This window comes from Myotis davidii, unplaced genomic scaffold (genome assembly GCF_000327345.1).
Source record: "Myotis davidii unplaced genomic scaffold, ASM32734v1 scaffold168, whole genome shotgun sequence".
Classification (NCBI taxonomy): Eukaryota; Metazoa; Chordata; class Mammalia; order Chiroptera; family Vespertilionidae; genus Myotis; species Myotis davidii.
Window position 1 is genome coordinate 264,441 of NW_006383016.1, and position 20,709 is coordinate 285,149.

The 20,709-nt window shown below is 42.6% G+C and overlaps 1 protein-coding gene across 2 annotated transcripts in view; it reads right to left on the reverse strand.

The window, feature by feature from the left end:
- PLEKHA8 (pleckstrin homology domain containing A8) overlaps window positions 1-13,596 on the reverse strand; it is a 29,844-nt gene extending 16,248 nt beyond the window's left edge. The window contains exons 1-8 of one of the 2 annotated variants that reach the window (XM_015558155.1): window positions 13,442-13,578; window positions 12,301-12,456; window positions 10,152-10,276; window positions 8,841-8,999; window positions 7,503-7,543; window positions 5,907-6,064; window positions 3,696-3,852; window positions 3,232-3,317 (exon numbers count right to left, since the gene is read on the reverse strand). In XM_015558155.1, the coding sequence (XP_015413641.1) occupies window positions 3,232-3,317; window positions 3,696-3,852; window positions 5,907-6,064; window positions 7,503-7,543; window positions 8,841-8,999; window positions 10,152-10,276; window positions 12,301-12,456; window positions 13,442-13,463 (904 nt within the window). In that variant the 5' untranslated portion in view covers window positions 13,464-13,578. Of the gene's footprint in view, window positions 1-3,231; window positions 3,318-3,695; window positions 3,853-5,906; window positions 6,065-7,502; window positions 7,544-8,840; window positions 9,000-10,151; window positions 10,277-12,300; window positions 12,457-13,441 lie in introns of both variants that reach the window. The other variant, XM_015558156.1, reaches the window with a different exon arrangement.
- Between the last annotated feature and the right edge of the window lie 7,113 nt (window positions 13,597-20,709).

Sequence of the window (20,709 nt, forward strand, 5' to 3'; positions counted from 1 at the left end):
CCTAACAAAAGATGTATAAGACCTCTATACTAAGAAAGTGATACAAACATTGTTGTGAAAATAACAAAAACCCAAGTAAATGGAGAGATACAGTATGTTCAAGCATTAGAAGACTCAATGTTTAAGATAAATGTCAGTTCCCTTCTAATTGGCTTAGATTCAATGTAATCTTAATAAAAGTATCAACAGGCTTTTTAATAGAACTGGAAAGCTAAAACTTATGTAGACATGCAAAAGACCTAAAATTGCCAAAACAATCTTGAAAAAGAACAACAAAATGGGAAGACTTACATTATCGAATTTCAAGCCTTACTGTAAATGCACAGTAATTAGGACACTGAGGTATTGACATAAGAAAAACCAAATAGATCACTGAAACAGAAGAGAGAGTCCAGAAATAGACCCATGCTTACTAGGTCAATTGGTTTTCAACAAAGCAGCCCAAGTAATGTAAAAGGGAAAAAATGGCTGTTCAACAAATGGTTCTGGAAGAACCAGATATCTTATCTAATAAAAGAGAAATATGCAAATTGACCATACCTCTGCTACACTCACAAACCACACCCACAAGCCAATCATAGCTACTATATGCAAATTAACCCAACCAAGATGTCAGCCAGCAGCCACGGAGCTGGAGCAGGCTTGATTGCCCCGGCAATGGAGGAAGCCAAGCTTCTATCTTCTTATAGAAGATAAATAAATCCCAGATACCTGCTTCAAACTGCTGTGGCCTCTGCTCAAGGAGGGTCTGGGAGCCTGGGTTGCCTGGGGCCATGGCCAGCCCGCAAAACGCTGAGTGTGACTGAGGGTGGCATCGCAACCTCCTGATCCGTCCTGCTCTGTGCATGACAGGGGGAGGCACCCCAACTCCCCAATCGGCCCTGCTCTGAGCCCGACCAGGGGCTGCACCTAGGAATTGGGTCTGCCCTCTGCCACCCGGGAGCAGGCCTAAGCCAGCAGGTCGTTATCTCCCGAGGGGTCCCAGACTGCGAGAGGGCACAGGCCGTGCCGAGGGACCTCCCTCGCCCCCGAGTGCAAAAATTTTTGTGCACCGGGCCTCTAGTATATATAGAAAATCGTAAGCAAACAAACAACCAAACGACCAGTTGCTATGACACGCACTGACCACCAGGGGGGCAGACGCTCAATGCAGGAGATGCCCCCTGATGGTCAGTGCGCTCCAACAGGGGGAGCTCTGATCAGCCACAAGCCAGGCTGATGGTTGCCAATACAGTGGTGGTGGTGGTGGGAGCCTCTCCCACCTCCTCAGCAGCGCTAAAGATGCCCGACTACAGCTTAGGCCTGCTCCCCACTGGCAAGTGAACATCCCCCAAGGGCTCCTAGGTTGCCAGAGCAATGTCTGACTGTCAGCTTAGGCCCAATCCCCCAGGGATTGGGCCTAAGCCAGCAGGTGGACATCCCCTGAGGGGTCCCAGACTGTGAGAGGGCACAGGCCGGGCTGAAGGCCCCTGCACCACGAGTGCACAATTTTTTGTGCACTGGGCCTCTAGTAATAATAATAAAAAGAATCTCAACACTTCCTTCACACTATATACAAAACTAATTCCAAGATGACTTATAGATGGAAAAATCAAAATCAAAAGTAAAGACTACAGAAGATGACAAGGAGAATATCTTCATAACTTTGGGGGTAAGCAAAGATTTCTAGGACACTGAAAACACTAACTATGTTTACACTGGAATGTTACTCAGAATATATAAATAACTCTTATGAGTCAATAATAAAAATAAAATTAACCTTCTAAAAATGGATTAAAGTTTTAAATAGATGTTGCAGTGTAACAAATAGCAAAGACCAATAATTACATGAAAAAGTGCTTAATATCATTAGTCATCAGAGAAATGCAAATTAATGCCACAACACGATACCACTAAACACAGGAATGGCCAAAACTAAAAATGCTGACACCACCAAGTGTCTGTGAAGATGTGACACAACCAGAATGCTCACACGCTGCTGCTGGAAGTGTACAATTGAGCAACCGCCTTTATAAAGCTAAACATGTGAGCCCTATGAATCAGCAAGTCCACTCCTCGGCATTTGCTCAAGAGAAAGGAAAACACATGCCACTGACACAAAAATGTTCAGGGCAATTTCACTTACGGTTGCCTCAAACAAGAAACTACCCAAAAGCCCATCAATAGGAGAATGAATAAACAAAGGATTAAATTCACTTAATAAAATACTATTCAGCAACACAAAGAAAGGAACTGTTGACACATGTAACAACAAGGGTGAAAACATTATATTGAGAGGAAAAAGCCAGATGCAAAAGGGTTTATAACATGACTTTATATACATGGGATTTTAGACCAGGTGAAACTAATCTGTGGCGACAGAAAGCGGTAAAATGGTTGCCCTGGGCTGGGTGACAGGCTGGGGACTGACTGGCAGAGGGAATATTCCTGGTGATGAAAACATTCTTTGGCTTGACAGGGATGCATATTACATAAGTAGGTGCATTTGTCAAAACTCACTGGGATTGTAACACTTAAGTTCTATGCAAGTTATATACCAATTAAAAAAAAAAGATGCATAGTTAATTGGGTCATATAACCAATTTTAACACATGAGCGATTTCTGGTACTAGTGACTCTATAAAAATAAAGTAAATATAATTTGAACCTAACAAAAATTATAGCTATAACTTTATCTTTGAAAAAACGTTTTAACTGGTAAGCATTTTTTTCATAGTACCAATGGATTTGAAGGTCTGTTCCTAAATGACTTTCACTTTCATTTTTAATTACGATTTCTAGAAAATAGAATTCCCCTTCTTCATGACACTACTCGGAGGTCACTATTTATTCACAATTAGAAAAGAAATGGGAATATGCAATAATGCTTCAGGTCATGCAGTGCCATGAAGAGGTAGCTAAGGAGGGTCATCTCACTGTCCACACAGTTCAGATCTCTAATGCAATATTAACAGCTGTGACATAGAGTCTAGAGCAGCCGTGGGCAAACTATGGCCCGCGGGCCGGATCCTGCGCGTTTGAAATGAATAAGACTAAAAAAAAAAAAAAGACCGCACCCTTTTATGTAATGATGTTTACTTTGAATTTATATTAGTTCACACAAACACTCCATCCATGCTTTTGTTCCGGCCCTCCGGTCCAGTTTAAGAACCCATTGTGGCCCTCGAGTCAAAAAGTTTGCCCACCCCTGGTCTAGAGACTAATCAATGTAAGGCGATGCAGCAACCTTACCCAACACTGGAACCACAGCATAACATGACTCCAAGAATGCTTCTGTGGGAATGCCACTGTCTTCCAGAAGTTCAATGTCACTAAAGCTAAGCCATTTGGTGATGAGGAGGAAAGAATGCAAAAAAGTTAGCACCCACTGCAGTTCGGAGGTAGTCATGAAAACAGCTTGCCTCTACAGGGCAAGTCATTTGGCCGGATTTTACACATAAGCCAGGTGTTCGTTTTCCTATTACAGTACAGTCTAAATACAAGATCATTTTCCAAAGCTAACCATCAAAGCAAACTACTATTTGTCCAGAGTATACTCTCACAATCCAGTTCCTTCTTGTCCACTGCTTCATACAGTAAACAGTACATCAGATCAGGTTCTCTATTCGGCTAGAACATACCATCCCCCGAAAGGAACACCAGGATTGACCTCCAGAAGGCATCCACCTTCAGTGATGTCAGAGAGCATAGAATACCTGGTGTTCATGGTACTAAAGAAAGTTGGGATAACTTCTTGGCCTTCTTCCCAGGGGGATTCCGGGGAGCTACTTGAGGAGTTTGATACGGGCTGGGCCAAGTTGTCATGATTTTCCAAGTTTTCCTCTCCATCTTCCTTCATTATTTCACCTTGGACTGCAGAGTAGAAGATACTTATTATTAATCCATTATCCTACATAATAAAAGGCTAATATGCAAATTGACTGAACAGCGGAACGACCAGTCACTATGACACGTACTGACCATCAGGGGGCAGATGCTCGATGCAGGAGCTGCCCCCTGGTAGTCAAAGCGCTCCCACAGGGGGAGCACCACTCACTGTTCAAAGGACCCCCCCCACCGAGTGCACGAATTTCGTGCACCGGGCCTCTAGTTTATTATAAAAACTTATATATACTCATTGAAGAACATTTCTAAAACACACAAAAGCACACAGAAATGAAAATCTGAAATTCTACACACAGACACACACATATACGCACACACAAAATTAGGTTTAAATATATGTAGATTTGTATCTTGCTTGTTTTCATCAATGTATGAAAAATACTTTCATTATCATTGAATACTCTTCAAAACATGATTCTAATGACCATGTAAAATTGCATCATGTGGGGGACACTTAGGTAGTTTCTAAAATTTTAGTATTAGAAATAGTCACTCCTCATTATTTATGTGTTCTGGATTTGTAAGTTTGCCTACTTGCTGAAGTTTATTTGTAACCCTAAAATCAATGCTTATCACACTTTTGCAGTCATTTGTGGACATGTGCAGAGTGGTGAAAAATTGAGTCACCTGACATACATGTTCCCAGCTAAGGTTAAACAAGTGACACTCTGCTTTCTTATTTCAGCTCCCATACTGTACACAAATGTTTCTTTGATACCACATTTTGTGCATTTTTGTGCACTTCGTTGCTGATTTCACTGTTTAAAAGGGCCCCCAAGTATAGTGCTGTCTGTGATGCACAAGGCTGTGATGTGCCTTATGGAGAAAATGCGTATGTTAGATAAGCTTGACTCAGGCATGTGCTGTAGAGCTACTGGCCATGGGTTCAATGTTACTGAATCAGCAATATATAGTAAACAAGGTGTCTTAAAACGGAAACACATAAAACAAGGTTGATCAGTGGACAGAAACATTGTCAACTGAGGCTTCCAGGACCCTAATTCTGAATCTCCCCTTGGAGCAACGGTTCAGTATTTGCTAATTCAGTGTCTGCGATGGTTTTACAGAACCTAACTACCATTGATAATCAACGGTAATGTCCTAAACAACATCCTCGTGCACAGAGATTTGTCCTTAAATCTGACTATCCCTATAGAAAAATTCTAGAAGTAAAATTACTGGGCCAACAACAGTACTGTTCTGATAGAAATTCTCCTGTCTTTATTATTTACTTAAGGGACAAGACTTCAGTGATATGTGGGTCACCTGCCTTATATTAACAGTTATGAAAATAGGTCTTCTTTTCTAAACCCATCTTATCTGGAAAAATGGAGTCTCTGATTTCAAGAGAAATGAAGACGGTTTTTTTTTAATTTTATTTTTAAAATATTTATTAAAACCTATAACACAATTAAAAGCTCTACTACTGTTGTCTTGGACTGATCCGAAGTTGGTTTAGGATAGAATCAATGGAATTAACAAATTTGAAAGGGCAGCATTTGAACTGCAGGCTATGACCTGAAATGTGGGACTTTGGCTTGAACACAGAGAAGGCCGGGAAAACCTGATGTGGCTGGTGAATTCTGACATACTCAGGCCTCACCAGAAACCAGGAGGATGGAAACCTGAACTGCCATAACTTCTCACACTCCTAAGTCTGACATCATGGTCTAAGTTCAAAGGACTTTGAGATTCAGAGTAGAAGGCCCATGAAATACTTGCGCTCTCTAAAAGGTTAGTGCAGCAGCTGTGCTCACTGCAGCTCATGAACGTCATGGCCAAGAACAGTGAGCGGGACAATCCCTCTTCTTTCTGCCAGAATTCTGCACCGGTCAGATATAGGCGGAATGTTGGCTGACAAGGACCTGTTGTCCTGCTAATGCTAATTCACCTGCCTCAGGAGCTACCTAGGCCACTGTGTTGAGCTCAATTCCCACCAAGTATCCCATCAGGGATAATGGATCAAACCCCCAACATCCTAATGTTCAAGAGTTCACGTCAGGCTTTAAGTCTGTCTTTACCTGTTATATTGTCGTCTATATTTTCTTCACTTGACATGCTGCAATTGATCTCTGCAGATTTCAGATACAAGGAACTCTTGTTTTTCATTGGGATTTCTTCATCATCATTTATTTCTTTATTTAAAGATCCATTTTCACAATTGTTTAACTCCATTTGCCTGGGAATGTTTTTTAAAAAGAAAAAGACCAGAAGATCCAATTATTTGGTCAGAAATAGATTGTCCAGGTAGATCTGATTCTGAGAGATGGGGGAAGGATTTACATCGATTGAAAAACAGAATTGTTAAATCGGTCAAATCTCTCACCCCCATCCCTGTGAGGGGAGCAGCTCAGTCTCCAGGCTGAAGTTGAGAAATCACAGCCAGCCATGGCTCTTCTTGCACCTCCAGGGACTCAAACTTCCTGCTCCCCACCAGCAACAGGAAATAGTCATTGACAGGTCTCTGGTTTCCAATCAGCTTTCTGCAGGGACCAAACTTAACACTTTTTCCTCTCTCAGTTCTCAAAATCATTGGCCATTTCCCTGTGTTTGCCTAGCAGGTAATTGTCTAGAAGCCACTTGCTGTGATCAGGGTAGACAAACATCCCTGCCAAGTATGTGTGACAGATAAAACTCTGGAGGAAAGGCAGCATCCTGAGGTTCTGCTGCTCTTCAGGGAACCAGAGAAGGCAATTTAGCATACAAGTGAAAACCTGATTCTGTTAAAGGGACAATTACAACATCTTATTATAAGTGATTAGGATGAGCCAAATTAGAAGAAAAAAATTTTCTTCTAATAAAAATAAAGGGAAAGGGTTCAAGCTACATGATGACTCCAAGAAATTTTTATTTTCTAAAGAAATATATTTCAACTTAGTAATAAAAAATATAGTATACTAAGGAAATACCTCAAGAGAAAAAAAAAGATAAAGATATTCTTAGTAGAAATATTTAGGACAGGAGAAAAATTTTAACAACCAAATTGGGAACAATCCAGTATTAAAGAAGCAAACAATATACATAAAGAGGTACAGTGTTAAATAATAACTTTAAAGGACAAATATACTAAGTAAAAATTTGGGAATGCTTATATCAAATAATAACGGAGTAAAGATCCCAATTACTAGGAACATAACTATGTAAATTGTCCTTTTTTAAATCAAAGCAGCCTTTGGAGGAAGAAATAGTTTAGCTTTTGATGTTATTTCTTTTTTCAACCTGTAAAACCACCTAAGATTTTTATTTTTATGTTAAAAAAATAACACTGTCCTTCCCGGTTTAAAGCACACTTAAATCCAAGCCCAGCTCCTCCACAAGAGAGGTGGTGCCAACCCTCAGTGCACTGGAGAGATGAAAAGCAGTGATGGTTACGAGCAGTTGGGCAGCCCAGGGGACATGCAGACACCTTCCCGGGGAGTCCCTGCGGGATGCAAGGTCTGCCACTGCTTCAGGCTCACCCCAACGGGGGCAATCAGATACTGTTTCCTTCGGGCATCATCTCAAATCATGAGAAAAACCACCTTATGATCAAAATATCCTTATTTTTTAAAAAACAAGGAATAACAATATCTTTTTTTACTTTTAGAAAGAAGAAAAAAACAAAGACGTTACTGTACCTTTCCAATGAATTATGAATCGGTACAATAGGATGTTTCATCTTTAAAAGAAGCAAAGAGATGAATGTTTACATGTTAAACTTTCAACAGAGCATTTTTAGTTTTGTCACACATGAAAGTGATAAAAATGACCTTTATATGCAGTGCCCCGGTTTTAGAACAAATTTAGATCCTCCTAAAAGAAGGGAGTCATTCTTCCCAACCAGCCCTTCATATTTACTCAAATAAGGTACCCACATTTCTAAGGAAAAGGAAGGTGGCCTTTTGAAGGGCCTAATTATCTGAGCCAAATCCTTGGTGGTTTACTTCCTTATAATTTCAGTTATTCTCATTAAACATTAATAAATACCAAACTCTGATGCGGTACTGTATTAAACAGTATGGGGTTCCTGCCCTTAAGGCAGTGGTTCTCAACCTGTGGGTTGCGACCCTTTTGGGGGTCGAACGACCCTTTCACAGGGGTCGCGTAAGACCATCAGAAAACACATATATAATTACATATTGTTTTTGTGATTAATCACTATGCTTTAATTATGTTCAATTTGTAACAATGAAAATACATCCTGCATATCAGATATTTACATTACGATTCATAACAGTAGCAAAATTAGTTATGAAGTAGCAACGAAAATAATTTTATGGTTGGGGGTCACCACAACATGAGGAACTGTATTAAAGGGTTGCGGCATAGGAAGGTTGAGAACCACTGCCTTAAGGTAACTGCACTGTGCAGAGGAGTTCTCAGCCCAATTTAGGGATTCAGGGAAGAAGAGATTAAATCTTGAGGGATGGATCAGAGCTAACCAGGAGAGACAGGGGAGAAGCATTCTTGGCACTGGGAAATGGCACCGAGATGGGGGGAGCTACAAGCAGTTAGCACGGTTGAGCCAGGTAATGACAGCCAAAGTGGCCAGCGATGTGGGAAGAGGCTAAGAAGTTCTGACTTTACCCTGCAGGCAAGGAGGGAGCCCCTGAAAGGCTTGGTAGAGTGGTCCAATTTACACCACATGGAAAGAACTACTGGCCAACTGCCTGGAAGGGCAGGCTGAAGGTGATGTTAGAAAGCTACCACAAATCTCAGGGAGGCTCACTGGACAAGGAGGCTGGAGAGAAGAGGCTGGCTACAGAGATAAGTTTAGGTGGCGAAACTGCCAAAAATAACCAACTGGACAAGGGGAACTGAGGGCAGATGTAAAAGTGGACATAAAGGAAAGTCCACTAAAAAAGTCTTTATCCGCCACCGAAGATTAATGGAGACCATAGCTCAGTACATCACTTTCTTAATGTTTCAACTTTTCATTAGCTCCGCTGATGCCGCCGAGCGGAGAGGGCTCTCACCTTGCTGGACTTGAGCGTGGCCAGCTGCGGCGACCCTGGGGGAGTGTGACAGAGCAGCTCCGAGGTGAAGGCTGCGTTTGCAATCTGCATGCATTCTTCCAAAGTCTTCAGAAAAGTATTGCACGTTGATTTCAGCAGAGTTCCCACATCGATTCCCTCCTACCAAAGAAGCAGAGTGGAAGACTCCTTTACCTTGCGAAAAGGCAGCAGCCCAATTGCGGAATGTCCTGAGAGATTTTTATCCACAACCATAATAATACCATTCCCATCTATTCTGCAGGACAAACATGTACGTCAGTTATAAAGTAAAGTAAAAACACTGAGTGAGTCCAACTTATCTACAAACCATACACGAGCTGTACCTTCAATCTGACCCTTCACAGTCACCCACTGCTCCAGCCGAGAGCAACAACTTCATTCAACTCAACAACACTCTATGCCAGCACCGTGCCAGGTGCTGGGCACAGGGTCCTGTTTCCAGTCCTCAGGGGTGGCAGACGTGACACAGGGATCACAGAGATTGTAGACCGGTGGGGTCATTAGAAAAATGTCTCCCATGGCCTGAGTAAAAATGAGGTTCTAAAACAGAAGCATTAGAGACCACAGATAACGCGCTGTTGGCTTTCAGAATGGGTTTTCTGGCTTTCCCTTCAGATGAGTCTCAGGTTTCAGCAACTGGAATTCTTTTGAATATCTAATCATTTTTCCTCTCCAAGTTATTTTACTTGTTCAGTGTGTTTTTCCTCTGATATTGACATTAATGTGTTGTTCAGAAACTGAGGTCACATCCTGACTCGAGAGTGCAGTGACCACATCCTAGTAGTGTTAAAACAACCAGATTGGGACCAAGATGGAGTCCCTCATGTTACACCTCATGTCAGAAAAACAAAAACTTAACCAAGTCTCTCTGCTGGGCTCTCCCAGAAAAACATCGCAGACATTGCCAGATGTCTCCTGAGGGCATCACTGCTCTGGGTTGAGAGTCACTGTTCTAGACTATAAACATCCCAAGAACAGGGCTGAATGGTTTTTTTGGTGCCTCTCTCCTTCCCTTATCCAGCACAGTGTCGTGCACAAAACAGGCAGGTCCAAATGTTAGCAATTACTTAGTTAATCCCTAATTCATCCTAGGAAGGAAAGCTGTATGCATCCATAGGCTGAAATGCACATATCTGTTCTCTCTGTTAAATTTTATTTTATTTTCTCTGAAAAAGAGTAAAATCTAAGATCAGGGATAAAGTGAGAGTAAGCATCACCTATAAGCAACGTCGGATGAGACTTCGCAGGCGGCTGAGAGCAATAATATTTTACCTCAGAACTGGACGCACCAGTTGTGGTCACTTCTTTCGTTTTTCCCACTTGCTGAACAAGGAGGTCACAGTAGAGTCTTAGTTCTGACATTTTGGTTTTCAAGTTTTCAGTGTTTTCAGCAAACTCTACATAACAAAAAGATGACAATGCATGTCATTATCAGAATGAATACACGATGTATTAGTTAGCATATCCTACAGATCATGGACCATATGAACCTACGCCTGAAGTCAGGTGTTTATAGTATGGCTTACAGACAGGGTGTAGGTGAAGATATGGGAGCAAGGAGAACAGAAGAGGAGATGGCCAGACTTGGGAAATAATCCACATGATTTCTGGAGCCAGCATATGGCCTGATCAATGGTACAGGGAGGAGACAGCATACTCCTGACCCACGCGTGTCAGAATTGGCAGCAGGGTCCAGGTTCAGAGTTCTAGTCTCAGTTCTACCAGTTTTCCTGTGTGTAAAATGGGGCCACAGCCCTCTGCCTGCTACCACAGTGCACAGAACTGGGAAACGGTGCTCTGTAACATGCAATTACCACTAATGAGGTGGCTCATTAATTCCGAGGACTGGTCCAGCACGCTGCCTGTCACAGCTAATAGCACCCTCTGTGCACCTGCAGCTCCCTTATTAGCTCGGCACTCCAGCCACCCTGGTGCTGAGGACTCAGCAACAATCATTACGGCCTGTTTCCTCCTCCATAAAAATGCTGCACGTTCCCACCGGATCTGAGTCAAAGCTGACTGTCTAGAATTTACTCCCGATTTAGCATCAGAAGCTCCAACAAAGCGGCCACTTTTCTGTGTCTACTGGAAGAGCTAAGCACATCTGCCACATCTGTCATGAGAAAGGTTTCCTGAAACACTTTTCCCAGAGGCCCTCCTCTCCCCACAATCTCTCCAGGTGTATATGGGGCCCGGGGGCGATGAGGGCTCAGGCAGTGAGTCCTGGCATGTGCGTGACCCAGTCCAGAAAGAAAGTTGTGCCCTGCTTCTCAGACCTAATGACGGCAAGTTAATGAGCACTGAGAGCGGCAACCTGACAATTAAGCATCCATCGCACCCCAGGGACGGGGTGGGTGGGAGGTAAGCGGGCGTCACTGCAGGAAGCACCTGGTCCAAGGCTTCTCTGGCTCAGCTACTCTTGACCGAAGGGGAACTCCGCCAGACGGGGTGCCACGGGGCTTGAGGCTCACTAATTCTTGTGGTAATCCTAATGTAGGTCATTTCCTCTTTGTAAAATATTAGGAAACTGAGGTCAGAGAAATTAAGTGACCTGGGCCACGGTCACGAAGCCAGGAACCTACCTGCAAAGCCATGATTTGCATCCAATTGTATCTGGCTCCAAAGCCTGCACTCTTTCTGCTCTGACATGCTGAGCGTTGGCTAGAGACCAGGGTTGTTTGTTTGTTTTTGCATTTAGAGCTGATTTATTATACAGAAAAGCCTCTTTTATATTTTTCATACAGAGAAATATATGGTTCATTCCTTTAGTTATCAGTGGTCCTTTAAAACCCGTTTCTATAAAGCCTATTGACATCTGAATTGGGGTCCCCTAGGTGTTGTACCAGTAAACATAGAAGAGCTCTGTTATTGCATGAAGCCTGAGCCAGTTCACACTTGACAGAAATGCAGCCTGGAACAAGCTGGGTCTTGTGTTTGCTATAGAGACTGTGCTCTCAGGGGTCCGGATATTGTATTTTCCCAGTTACCAGGCCCAAGAGTCTTTGACTTTTGGGGGGAAGTGGCAGCATTTGAAAATGTTGACAGGGTCCCAGTTTTGAAGCTCATGGCATCCATGGCTTCTGTGAGGCTGCACTTAACTAATTTTTTAAAAATATGTATTTTTATTGATTTCAGAGAGGAAGGGAGAGGGAGATAGAAACATCAATGATGAGAGAGAATCATTGATCGGCTGCCTCCCACTGGGAATTGGGCCTGCACCCCAGGCATGTGCCCTGGCCAGGAATGGAACTGTGAACTCCTGGCTCATAGAGACCACAGTTTAAATGCCACTGCGTTGTGCATCATTTGCATGACACAAAAAGCTGGCGAGGTGGTCAGAAGCAAGGTCACAAATATGGGGCCCAGAGATGACAGTGGGTGACTCCCACGGTTCTAAGACCAGAGGACAATCAGTACTTGCCTTTTTCCTTCTGGGTCCTGCTGTCGGTCAGGCAAGCCTTGGCTGACCCCAGGGCCACCAGCCAGCGCTGTCTCTCAGCCACACTTCTGGCTTTCAGGTAGAAATACTGCTCCCCGGGGATGATCAGGTCCATGCGTGTGTTATCTACAGAATGAACTTGGAGCAAAGCAGAGGGAGGTCAGAAACCCAGAAGAACCCTACCTGTAGCCTCCACCCACCCACATTCCTGAGCTCAGCTGGTGCCGGTCACTGGAGTCTGCTTCTGAGAGAGGATGCCAGCCCCTGCCACCTCGCCTAGCTCGTTCATCTCATCCGATGCCTCCGCTGACGAGGAGGGAAAACCCTGCAACTGGCTCCAAGGTATCACACCAAGATTCGGGTCTAAAAAACAATCACCAATTCTCCTTAGCATCTCTTATCAGAATAGAGAGGGTATCTCTCTTTTGGCTCGTGTGTGTGAAATATGCTGCTCTGAGTCAAAATGGCTTGCATGCCAACATGAAAGAGGGCACTCTATCTCCTTGGCTTTACTGGAAAGTGATCAAGAACACAATGTTTTCCTTTTCCCCTTCCCTTCCCAAGTCAGATCAAAAGTGTGAGAATTCCCTCAGAGCCCTCAGAAAAAGAAGCAAGCAACCTGCACTCTCCTTTACCCACCACGCACCAGCCCCCAAACCCAAAATTCCCTTCTCGTCTTTCTCTTCTAATCTGCTCTGAGCCACACCTCTCATTCCCAAAACCAGAGGTGAAGGCTATCTGTAGGTCTGTTGGGCATTTGCTGGTTTTGAGTATGTGGTGGTGGTGAAAATGCGTGTGACTTGAAGTGTTAGATGCTGCAGTGAACAGACTTAAATAAGCTCTGCAAACAGCCACTGGCCCCAGGTGGGCAGGTGACTAAGGAAGGAGCACTAGATGTGTGGTCAGGCCCACTGCTCTCATTTATTTTGATGACCTCTTAACCACCTGGGAAAAATTGGCTGCAGTTTTAGGTTTTACTGCAGAGCTTTCTTTTGGGACACCATGTATTTTTGTCTGCAATAGGAGAAGCAGAGAGAGAGGCACGGAGAGACCAGCGCTTTCTTATTTTGGGGAGGAGGGGACAGAAGGAAAAATAAAACCTGCACCACCCTTGCCTTCTCACCTTGAATCTCACAGACCGCCATCTGGATGCTCCCTTTGCAGCCTTTCCAGGCGTCCTCAGGAGAATCGTAATAGGATAATATCCCTCCACAGAGAAGGAACCACCGGGGCTGCCAACCTGAGAGCAGAAGAAGAGCGTGGTCTTAGCGACTGCCTAGTGTGAGGTGCCTGCCAGGGCAAAGGATAGGACCTGATGAAGGATGTGGTCCCAGCACCAAGGAGCTGACATTCCAGGGGAAACTAAGGGAAGACGTAGGTTAGGAAAGACCTGTATGTTTGATCACATTAAATTAAATTAAATTAAATTGACCCACAGAGGCATATATTTTTAGTCACATAATATACAGAAAATGTCTGGAAGGATCAGCAACAAATACTGATTCTCCAGGTAATAGGACTAGTGATGGTTTTATTCTCCTCTCCCCCCAATATAGTACTAATAATCTGTGATTTTCAATTGTTTCCTGTAGGATCACACACTTGTTTCTAAACCCTCTGGTTAAGAAAATTATCCTAAACTTAGAAATGAGGCAAAAGATTATGCTGCCCTTTCAACATTATACCGATGCTAGTAAGCCTGCCAGGGACCTATGACCACCAGAAGTTAACTTTGGCTCACTAGTTGGTATTGAGCCACTGAAATGGAGTAATCTCAAAACAGTCAAGGGCTTAACCACTTTACATTGGGGAATTTTGGGGGACAGACCATATTCGGTAGCAATAGATATCTTATCCAGTCCTCTTACACAACCTGTACACTAACTAGTCAAAGCAAACTCCTGTGCTGTCCTGCTTCTGAGCTTCCCTCGCGCTGGATCTTCAATGTCACCCCTGCATCTCTGCATCAACCTGTGAGCCTCCTCAGCCAGGTGTACTTTTCTCTCTCTGACATGCCATTGCCCTTCAGGGATATATTTCTTTCCTGGGACTCTTATGTGGCCTGGGCAGCCACAAAGAAGCTCTGGGCTGAGCCCCAGGGGCTGCTCAGGTACAATCCCTTGGGGACTGATTCACACAAACCAGGTGCCTAAGACACCAATCAATGTCAAAATGGTGTCAATTTCTCACGTTATAACAGCTGCGTGAGGCACCCCAACCTAAGATCATGGTACAGGGATAATACATATGTAATCACGAGGCTCAAGGGTCACACCAAATCTAAGCTCAGCACAGGAGTTAGGTGGCAGCCGAAATGTTCCACTCACTATTTACTTCAGGAGGCTCTGCTTCTCTTTGTGTTTTTTCATATTTACTTTTTAATTAAATTTATTGGGATGACAATGGTTACTAAAATCACATAGGTTTCAAGGGTACAACTCAAAAATACAGCATCTGCATATTGTATTGTGTGTTCACTACCCAAAGTCAAATCTCCTGTCTGCTTTTCTAGGATCAGAAAACTCAGGCCTGCCAAGTTACCATGTCTCTTGCCTTCATAAACAAAACTGGTTAATACTAATTCTCAACACCCACCCTCCAGTAGCAGTCACTGAAATAGCCTGCCGTTCAAGCCTTTCTCAGCAAAGGTAAGTAATCCTTTCTAGAACTATAGCTTATGCTGGTCTTGTTATTTTCTTTATACTGAGCACTTCCTTTCCAGGGAGACACGTAGACCTTTTACTGGATGTAAGGAGCCCAGTGGCCTTATCTCAACGTAAGTCAGTTACTGGCTGGCGAATCTCTTGGGATCAACTCATTAATTTTTATTTCAGAAGGTGATGATTCCTGACCTTGACTACAAATTCTATAGGAACTCTAATTTGAAGGCCACTGTTCGTTGCACAAACAGTACAAACCAGGAAACCACACGGATCATCAGACTCTGTCTTGATGCAGAGAATCAGCACGCCTGGATTCAGACATTATTGCTGCTGTTTTAGCTGTGCAAGAGAATCCAATTATCTACATCTTAGGCCACTTCTCCTCACTGAGACAGAAGCAACAATTCCTGAGATTTGGAAGAGAACTTTGAAATCACCTAGTCCAACCAGCACATTTTATAGATAAGAAACCAATTCCAGGTGGATTAACTGACCTACCTGAGGAATGGAAAAGGACTTTGAAATGACCTCATCCAACCAGCTCCTTTTACAGATAAGGAAACCAATCCCAGGTAGATTAGAAGACCTACCGGAGGTCACACAGGAAGTACACAGCAGATTTGGGAAGAAACCTGTGTCTCTCTATACTGCAACACCCATGGCATGATAATCCCCAAACCCGTCCTAGAATACTAACCTTGTACAGAAGAGTAGATCTTCTCACATACAGTTCAACCACCAGGAATTTAGAGAAGGAATTGAGGAAACCCTCAATTACTGCATTTTATTAAATTCCGAACCCCATCTGTATTAGGGTTCTCCAGAGAACCAATAGCATGTATGTATTTCTCTATCGCTGTCTCTGTATTTACGTATTTGTTATAAGGAATTGGCTCGTGTAATGATGGGAGCTGAGAAATCCCAAGATCTGCAGTCAGCAAGCTAGAGACTCAGGAGGGCCGATCCGTAATTCCAGTCCAAATGATAGCAGGCTTGAGGCCCGAAAAGGACCAATGTTTCTGTCCAAGTCAGAAAGCAGGAAAAGATGAATGCTTCCGCTCAAGCACAGGCGGGAAGGGTTCCCCTTTTAGCCTTTTCTATTTAGGTCCTTGATTGGATGAGACCCATTCACATTAGGGAAAGCAGTCGGCTTTACTGGATCTACCAATTCAAACGTTATTCTCATCCAGAAACACCCTCATAGATAACACCCTGTGACTTGTGAAATAATGATATATCTTAAATTCCTTAGTGTGTGGTGGTTAATATGATGTCTGGCCAAATGTCCGAGCACCTCCTGGCTCAGGCAAGTTGACACATAATATTAACCACCACACACTAAGGAATTTAAGATATATCATTATTTCACAAGTCACAGGAAAGAAAAAAATAACCTGCTTAGCCCATAATAAAACATTGATGCTAAGCTGCTTCCTGATTTCAGAGTACTGAAATGTGGGGGAAAAAAAGTCTAAAAATTTTCCAGCTGGTGTGGCTTGGTAGTTGAGCATCGACCCATGAACCAGGAGGTTACAGTTTAATTCCCAGTCAGGGCACATGTCTCAGTTGATATCTCTCTTTCTCTCTCCCTCTTTCTTTCTCTCTTCTCTCTCTCCCCCCCGCCCCTTCCTCTCTCCTCAAATCAATTAAAACCTATTTTCCCCCCCAAAATCTAAAAATTAGAAAAATAATGTAGTACTAAACTAGGTTTATTTTACAGGAATCTGAAAAATGTTACCTCCCCTTCCCCCTCAGCACATAAAGTACAGCTGTAGTAAGTTCTGAAAGTAGCTGGTAAACAATTATAGTGATTGAAACAAAAACTTCCCTGTAACAGCTCAGTGTTTACCTAGAAGTTATAATTATGCTAGGGGAAGTTCAATATATTGTTACTGCTTTCTGTAGATCAAGCATATCAAACTTGCATGCCTCGTTTATTTGGCCTGTGTTAGTGTTTGAGTTTGACATGCTTGCTGTAGATTGTAACTACAAAAACCATGACTAAGAAAAACTTCTTTAAATCACAAAGGTCCTCGAATTTCAGAAGGTACATGAAGAGACCACAGAAGTCCCCTTCTCATTACATATGAGTGTCACTTAAAGACAGAGCAGTGGAGAGTACAGTGTAGTATTGCAACACAATGTTCTTTCATGGTGTCCAGTCCTGGGAAGCTCACATAGCTCAGGAACGATGAATTAATTACATGAGAAAAGAGATATGGATGATGAAGAGACCATTAATCCTTGTATTAAGTTCATCTGCAGTTGCCTTAGTTGGTATATGATGATTAATTTTATGTATCAACTGGACTGGGCTAGCTGATGACTAAACAGCTGGTAAAACATTACTTCTAGGTGCGTCTGTGAGGGTGTCTCTGGGAGAGATTAGCAGTTGAATCAGAAAACTGCATAAAAAAGATGGACCCACAGAGCAGGAGCATCACCCAATCCAGGTGGGCCCGAGTAGAACAAAAAGGCAGAGTAAGGCCAAATTTATGCTCTGCTAGGAACAGAAAGGAACTTCTTCAACCTGATAAAGGCATCTACAAAACCCCACAGGTAACATTATACTTAACTAGAGGCCCGGTGCATGAATTCGTGCATGGGTGGGGCTCCTCGGCCTGGCTGGCAATTGGGGCCAATCAGAGCCGGCTGGCTGGGGGGAGGGACCATGGGACATTGGCCGGCTGTGGGAGGTTGGCTGTGGGAATGCACTGACCACCAGGGGCAGCTCCTGCATTGAGCATCTGCTCCCTGGTGGTGAGTGCGCATCATAGCGGCCATTCAACCAGTCATAACGGTAGCTTAGACTTTTAAATATATAGATGACAAAACACTGGGTGCTTTTCTCCTAGTATCAGGGCAGGTTCTAGCCAGGGCAGTGGAGTTCAAAATGAAATAAAAGGTACCTAAATTGGAAAGGAAGAAGCAAATCTATCTCTATTAGCAAACATGCTCTTATATATTAAAAAATAAACAAAGCCTAAGTAATCCACTAAAAAAATTATTAAAATAATTTAATAAGCTTGGCAAGGTTGCAAGATATAAGACCAATACACAAATACTGCTATCGATGGGGTCCCTCCTATGTCCCCACCTATTACTGGTGGAAGTGGGCATCTTGAGGTGCTGTGGGAACAAGAATTCCCTAGGCCCCCATGGGCAGATGAGGTACTGTGGAAAGCTTTATAGATGATATAAGATTAAGGGAGTCTCCCTCCGAAGTCCACCTCCCTCTTGCCACCAAGGAAGAAGTCCCATTTTGTCTTCAGCAGAGTGAGAATCAAAGCCGCTGCCCAGAGCCTGCTGTATACTGAAGTCCAGTCCCACGTCTAGATGGGTAGCTTGTGTTCCCAGCTGCAGGCCACTGTGCGTGAGGTCTGGATGGCCACAGGCCATGGGCCTTCTAGGGCCACATGGGAGACCAGCATGAGTCACATAGCAAGTGAATGCAAGGGCAAGCAAGCAAAAGGAACAAGATAGAGAAAGTTACTTTGGGGATTTTAACTAGGAGCTCAAACAATGAATCCTTCAGGATTTCACACACTTGCAGTGGCTTCACCCCTCTAGCCACCCCATGGTTCCCGAGGCTCCACTGACAGACAAGCGTCTTCCCTACGCCACCCTGACTTCACTGCCCATATGCTCATCCTCCCTTTTGCTGGACACCTTCCCCCAGTGATTTGTGAGGGGGGAGTGGGGAGAATGGACTGGTGGTTCCCCGGGGAGTGTGAAACTGCAGCTTCCTTGAGAAGCTGCCCAGATGACCATACTTATAATGTCTGGCCTTCCCTTTGCTCCTTCCTGTTATTAATATTAGTTAGCTAATTAAGACAGTAACAATATCAACTGCATTCCTATACAGTTGCAATGAAAAATTGGAAAATGAAATTAAGCAAATAATTCCATTTATGGTAACATCAATAATTTAAATACTTAGGAATAAACTTAATAAAAGAAGTGTTAATCTTATACTCTGAAAACTAGAAACATTATTCAAAGAAATTAAAGAGTTGAGGACTTTATTCCAAAGCTTATTCTTTTCTCACATGGTACAAATGCCTTTTACTGAATTAACAGGAACTATTTGCAAGATTTAGTTTTTTTCAATGAGCGTAATTTTCTTCAAAACAATGAACTTATATTTGAATCTAAAATGAATAACTCATGCTAATTTTGTACTATATGTTCTTCCTTTTTCAATCCATGTCAGTCATGATTTTTAAATCAAAATTTCTATGTAAAGATGTTCTTATTCCTTTAAAGATCCATACCAAGAGTGCTTACTTGTGAGTCATACTGTCACTTCCCTTTTTAACTCAGTTTTGTGACCAGTAGCTCATCCAAAAACACCATTAAAAAAAAAACAACACTTAAATTTTAAAAAAATATTTATTTTTAAATTTACACACAATTTCTTTTATGGATAATAGTTCTGAGTTGTTGTTGTTTTGATAAGCACACAGTTCTCTAACAACCATAATGATCAAGATGCAGAACAATCCCATTATCTTCCTCTCAAAATTCCCTTGTGCTGCTCCTTGTAGTCAAGCCCTGTCCCCACACTTTACCCCAGGCCAACCACTGTTGGGTTCTCATTTTAAATTGAAAATATTTCCTAGTTTTCTTAGACACTTCCTTTTTGACCCATGGGTTACTTAGAAGGATACTGTTTATTTTTCTAATATTTGGGAATTTCCACATCTTTCTGTCATTGGTTTGTAATTTACTTCTGTTAAAGACACAGAACATTGTTTTCAATTTGGCAGAGTTGCTCTTCTTACCCTGATGTTTTAAGTTTCCCCCGAGTATTATTCCCTTCAGGTTAAAGAACTGCTTTACACATTTCTTTATTACAGTTTTCTTTTATCTAAGGATGCTATTTTATCTTAACTCTTGAAGAGCATTTCATTGAATATAGAACTCTCTGTTGACATTTCTTTTCTTTCAGCACTTTATTAAATAGTTTTTTAAAATATATTTTTATTAACTTCAGAGAGAGGAAGGGAGAGGAAAGAGAGATAGAAACATCAATGATGAGAGAGAATCATTGACTGGCTGCCTCCTGCACACCCCATACTGGGGATCGAGCCCAAAACCCTGGGCATGTGCCCTAAGAATAAAACCATGACCTCCTGGTTCATAGGTCGACACTCAACCACTAAGCCATACCGGCTGGGCTTAAATATGTTTTTTTAAAAATGATTTTAGAGAAGGAGGAAGGGAGAGGGAGAGAAACATCAATGTGAGAAATATCCATCAGTTGCCTCCCATATGCACTCGGACCAGGGCTCCAATTAACAATCTGGGTATGCGCCCTGATGGGGACTTAAACCAGAGACCTTTCAGTAACTGGGACACATTCAATCACTGAACTACAGCAGCTAGAGTTTTCCAGCACTTCACTGTCTCCTGGTCTCCGTTTTTTCTGATAAGCAATTCCAGATATTTAAATTATTGTTTCCCTATATGTATTGTCTTTGTACTCTTGTTGCTTTTGAAATTTTTAAAGCTTTCAGAAGTTTCATTATGATGTGTGTGGGTATTTCTTTCTTTGAGTTTATACTGGTCAGAATTTGCTGAGCAGTTTTAATCTGTAAATTTGTAGTTTTCACCTAATTTGGGAAGGTTTTCATTATTAGTATCTTTCTCCTTTTCCCCTTCTCCTTTCTCTAACGCCAGAACGTTAGGCCTTTCTTTACTGTCCCACAGATTCCTGTGATTTCAT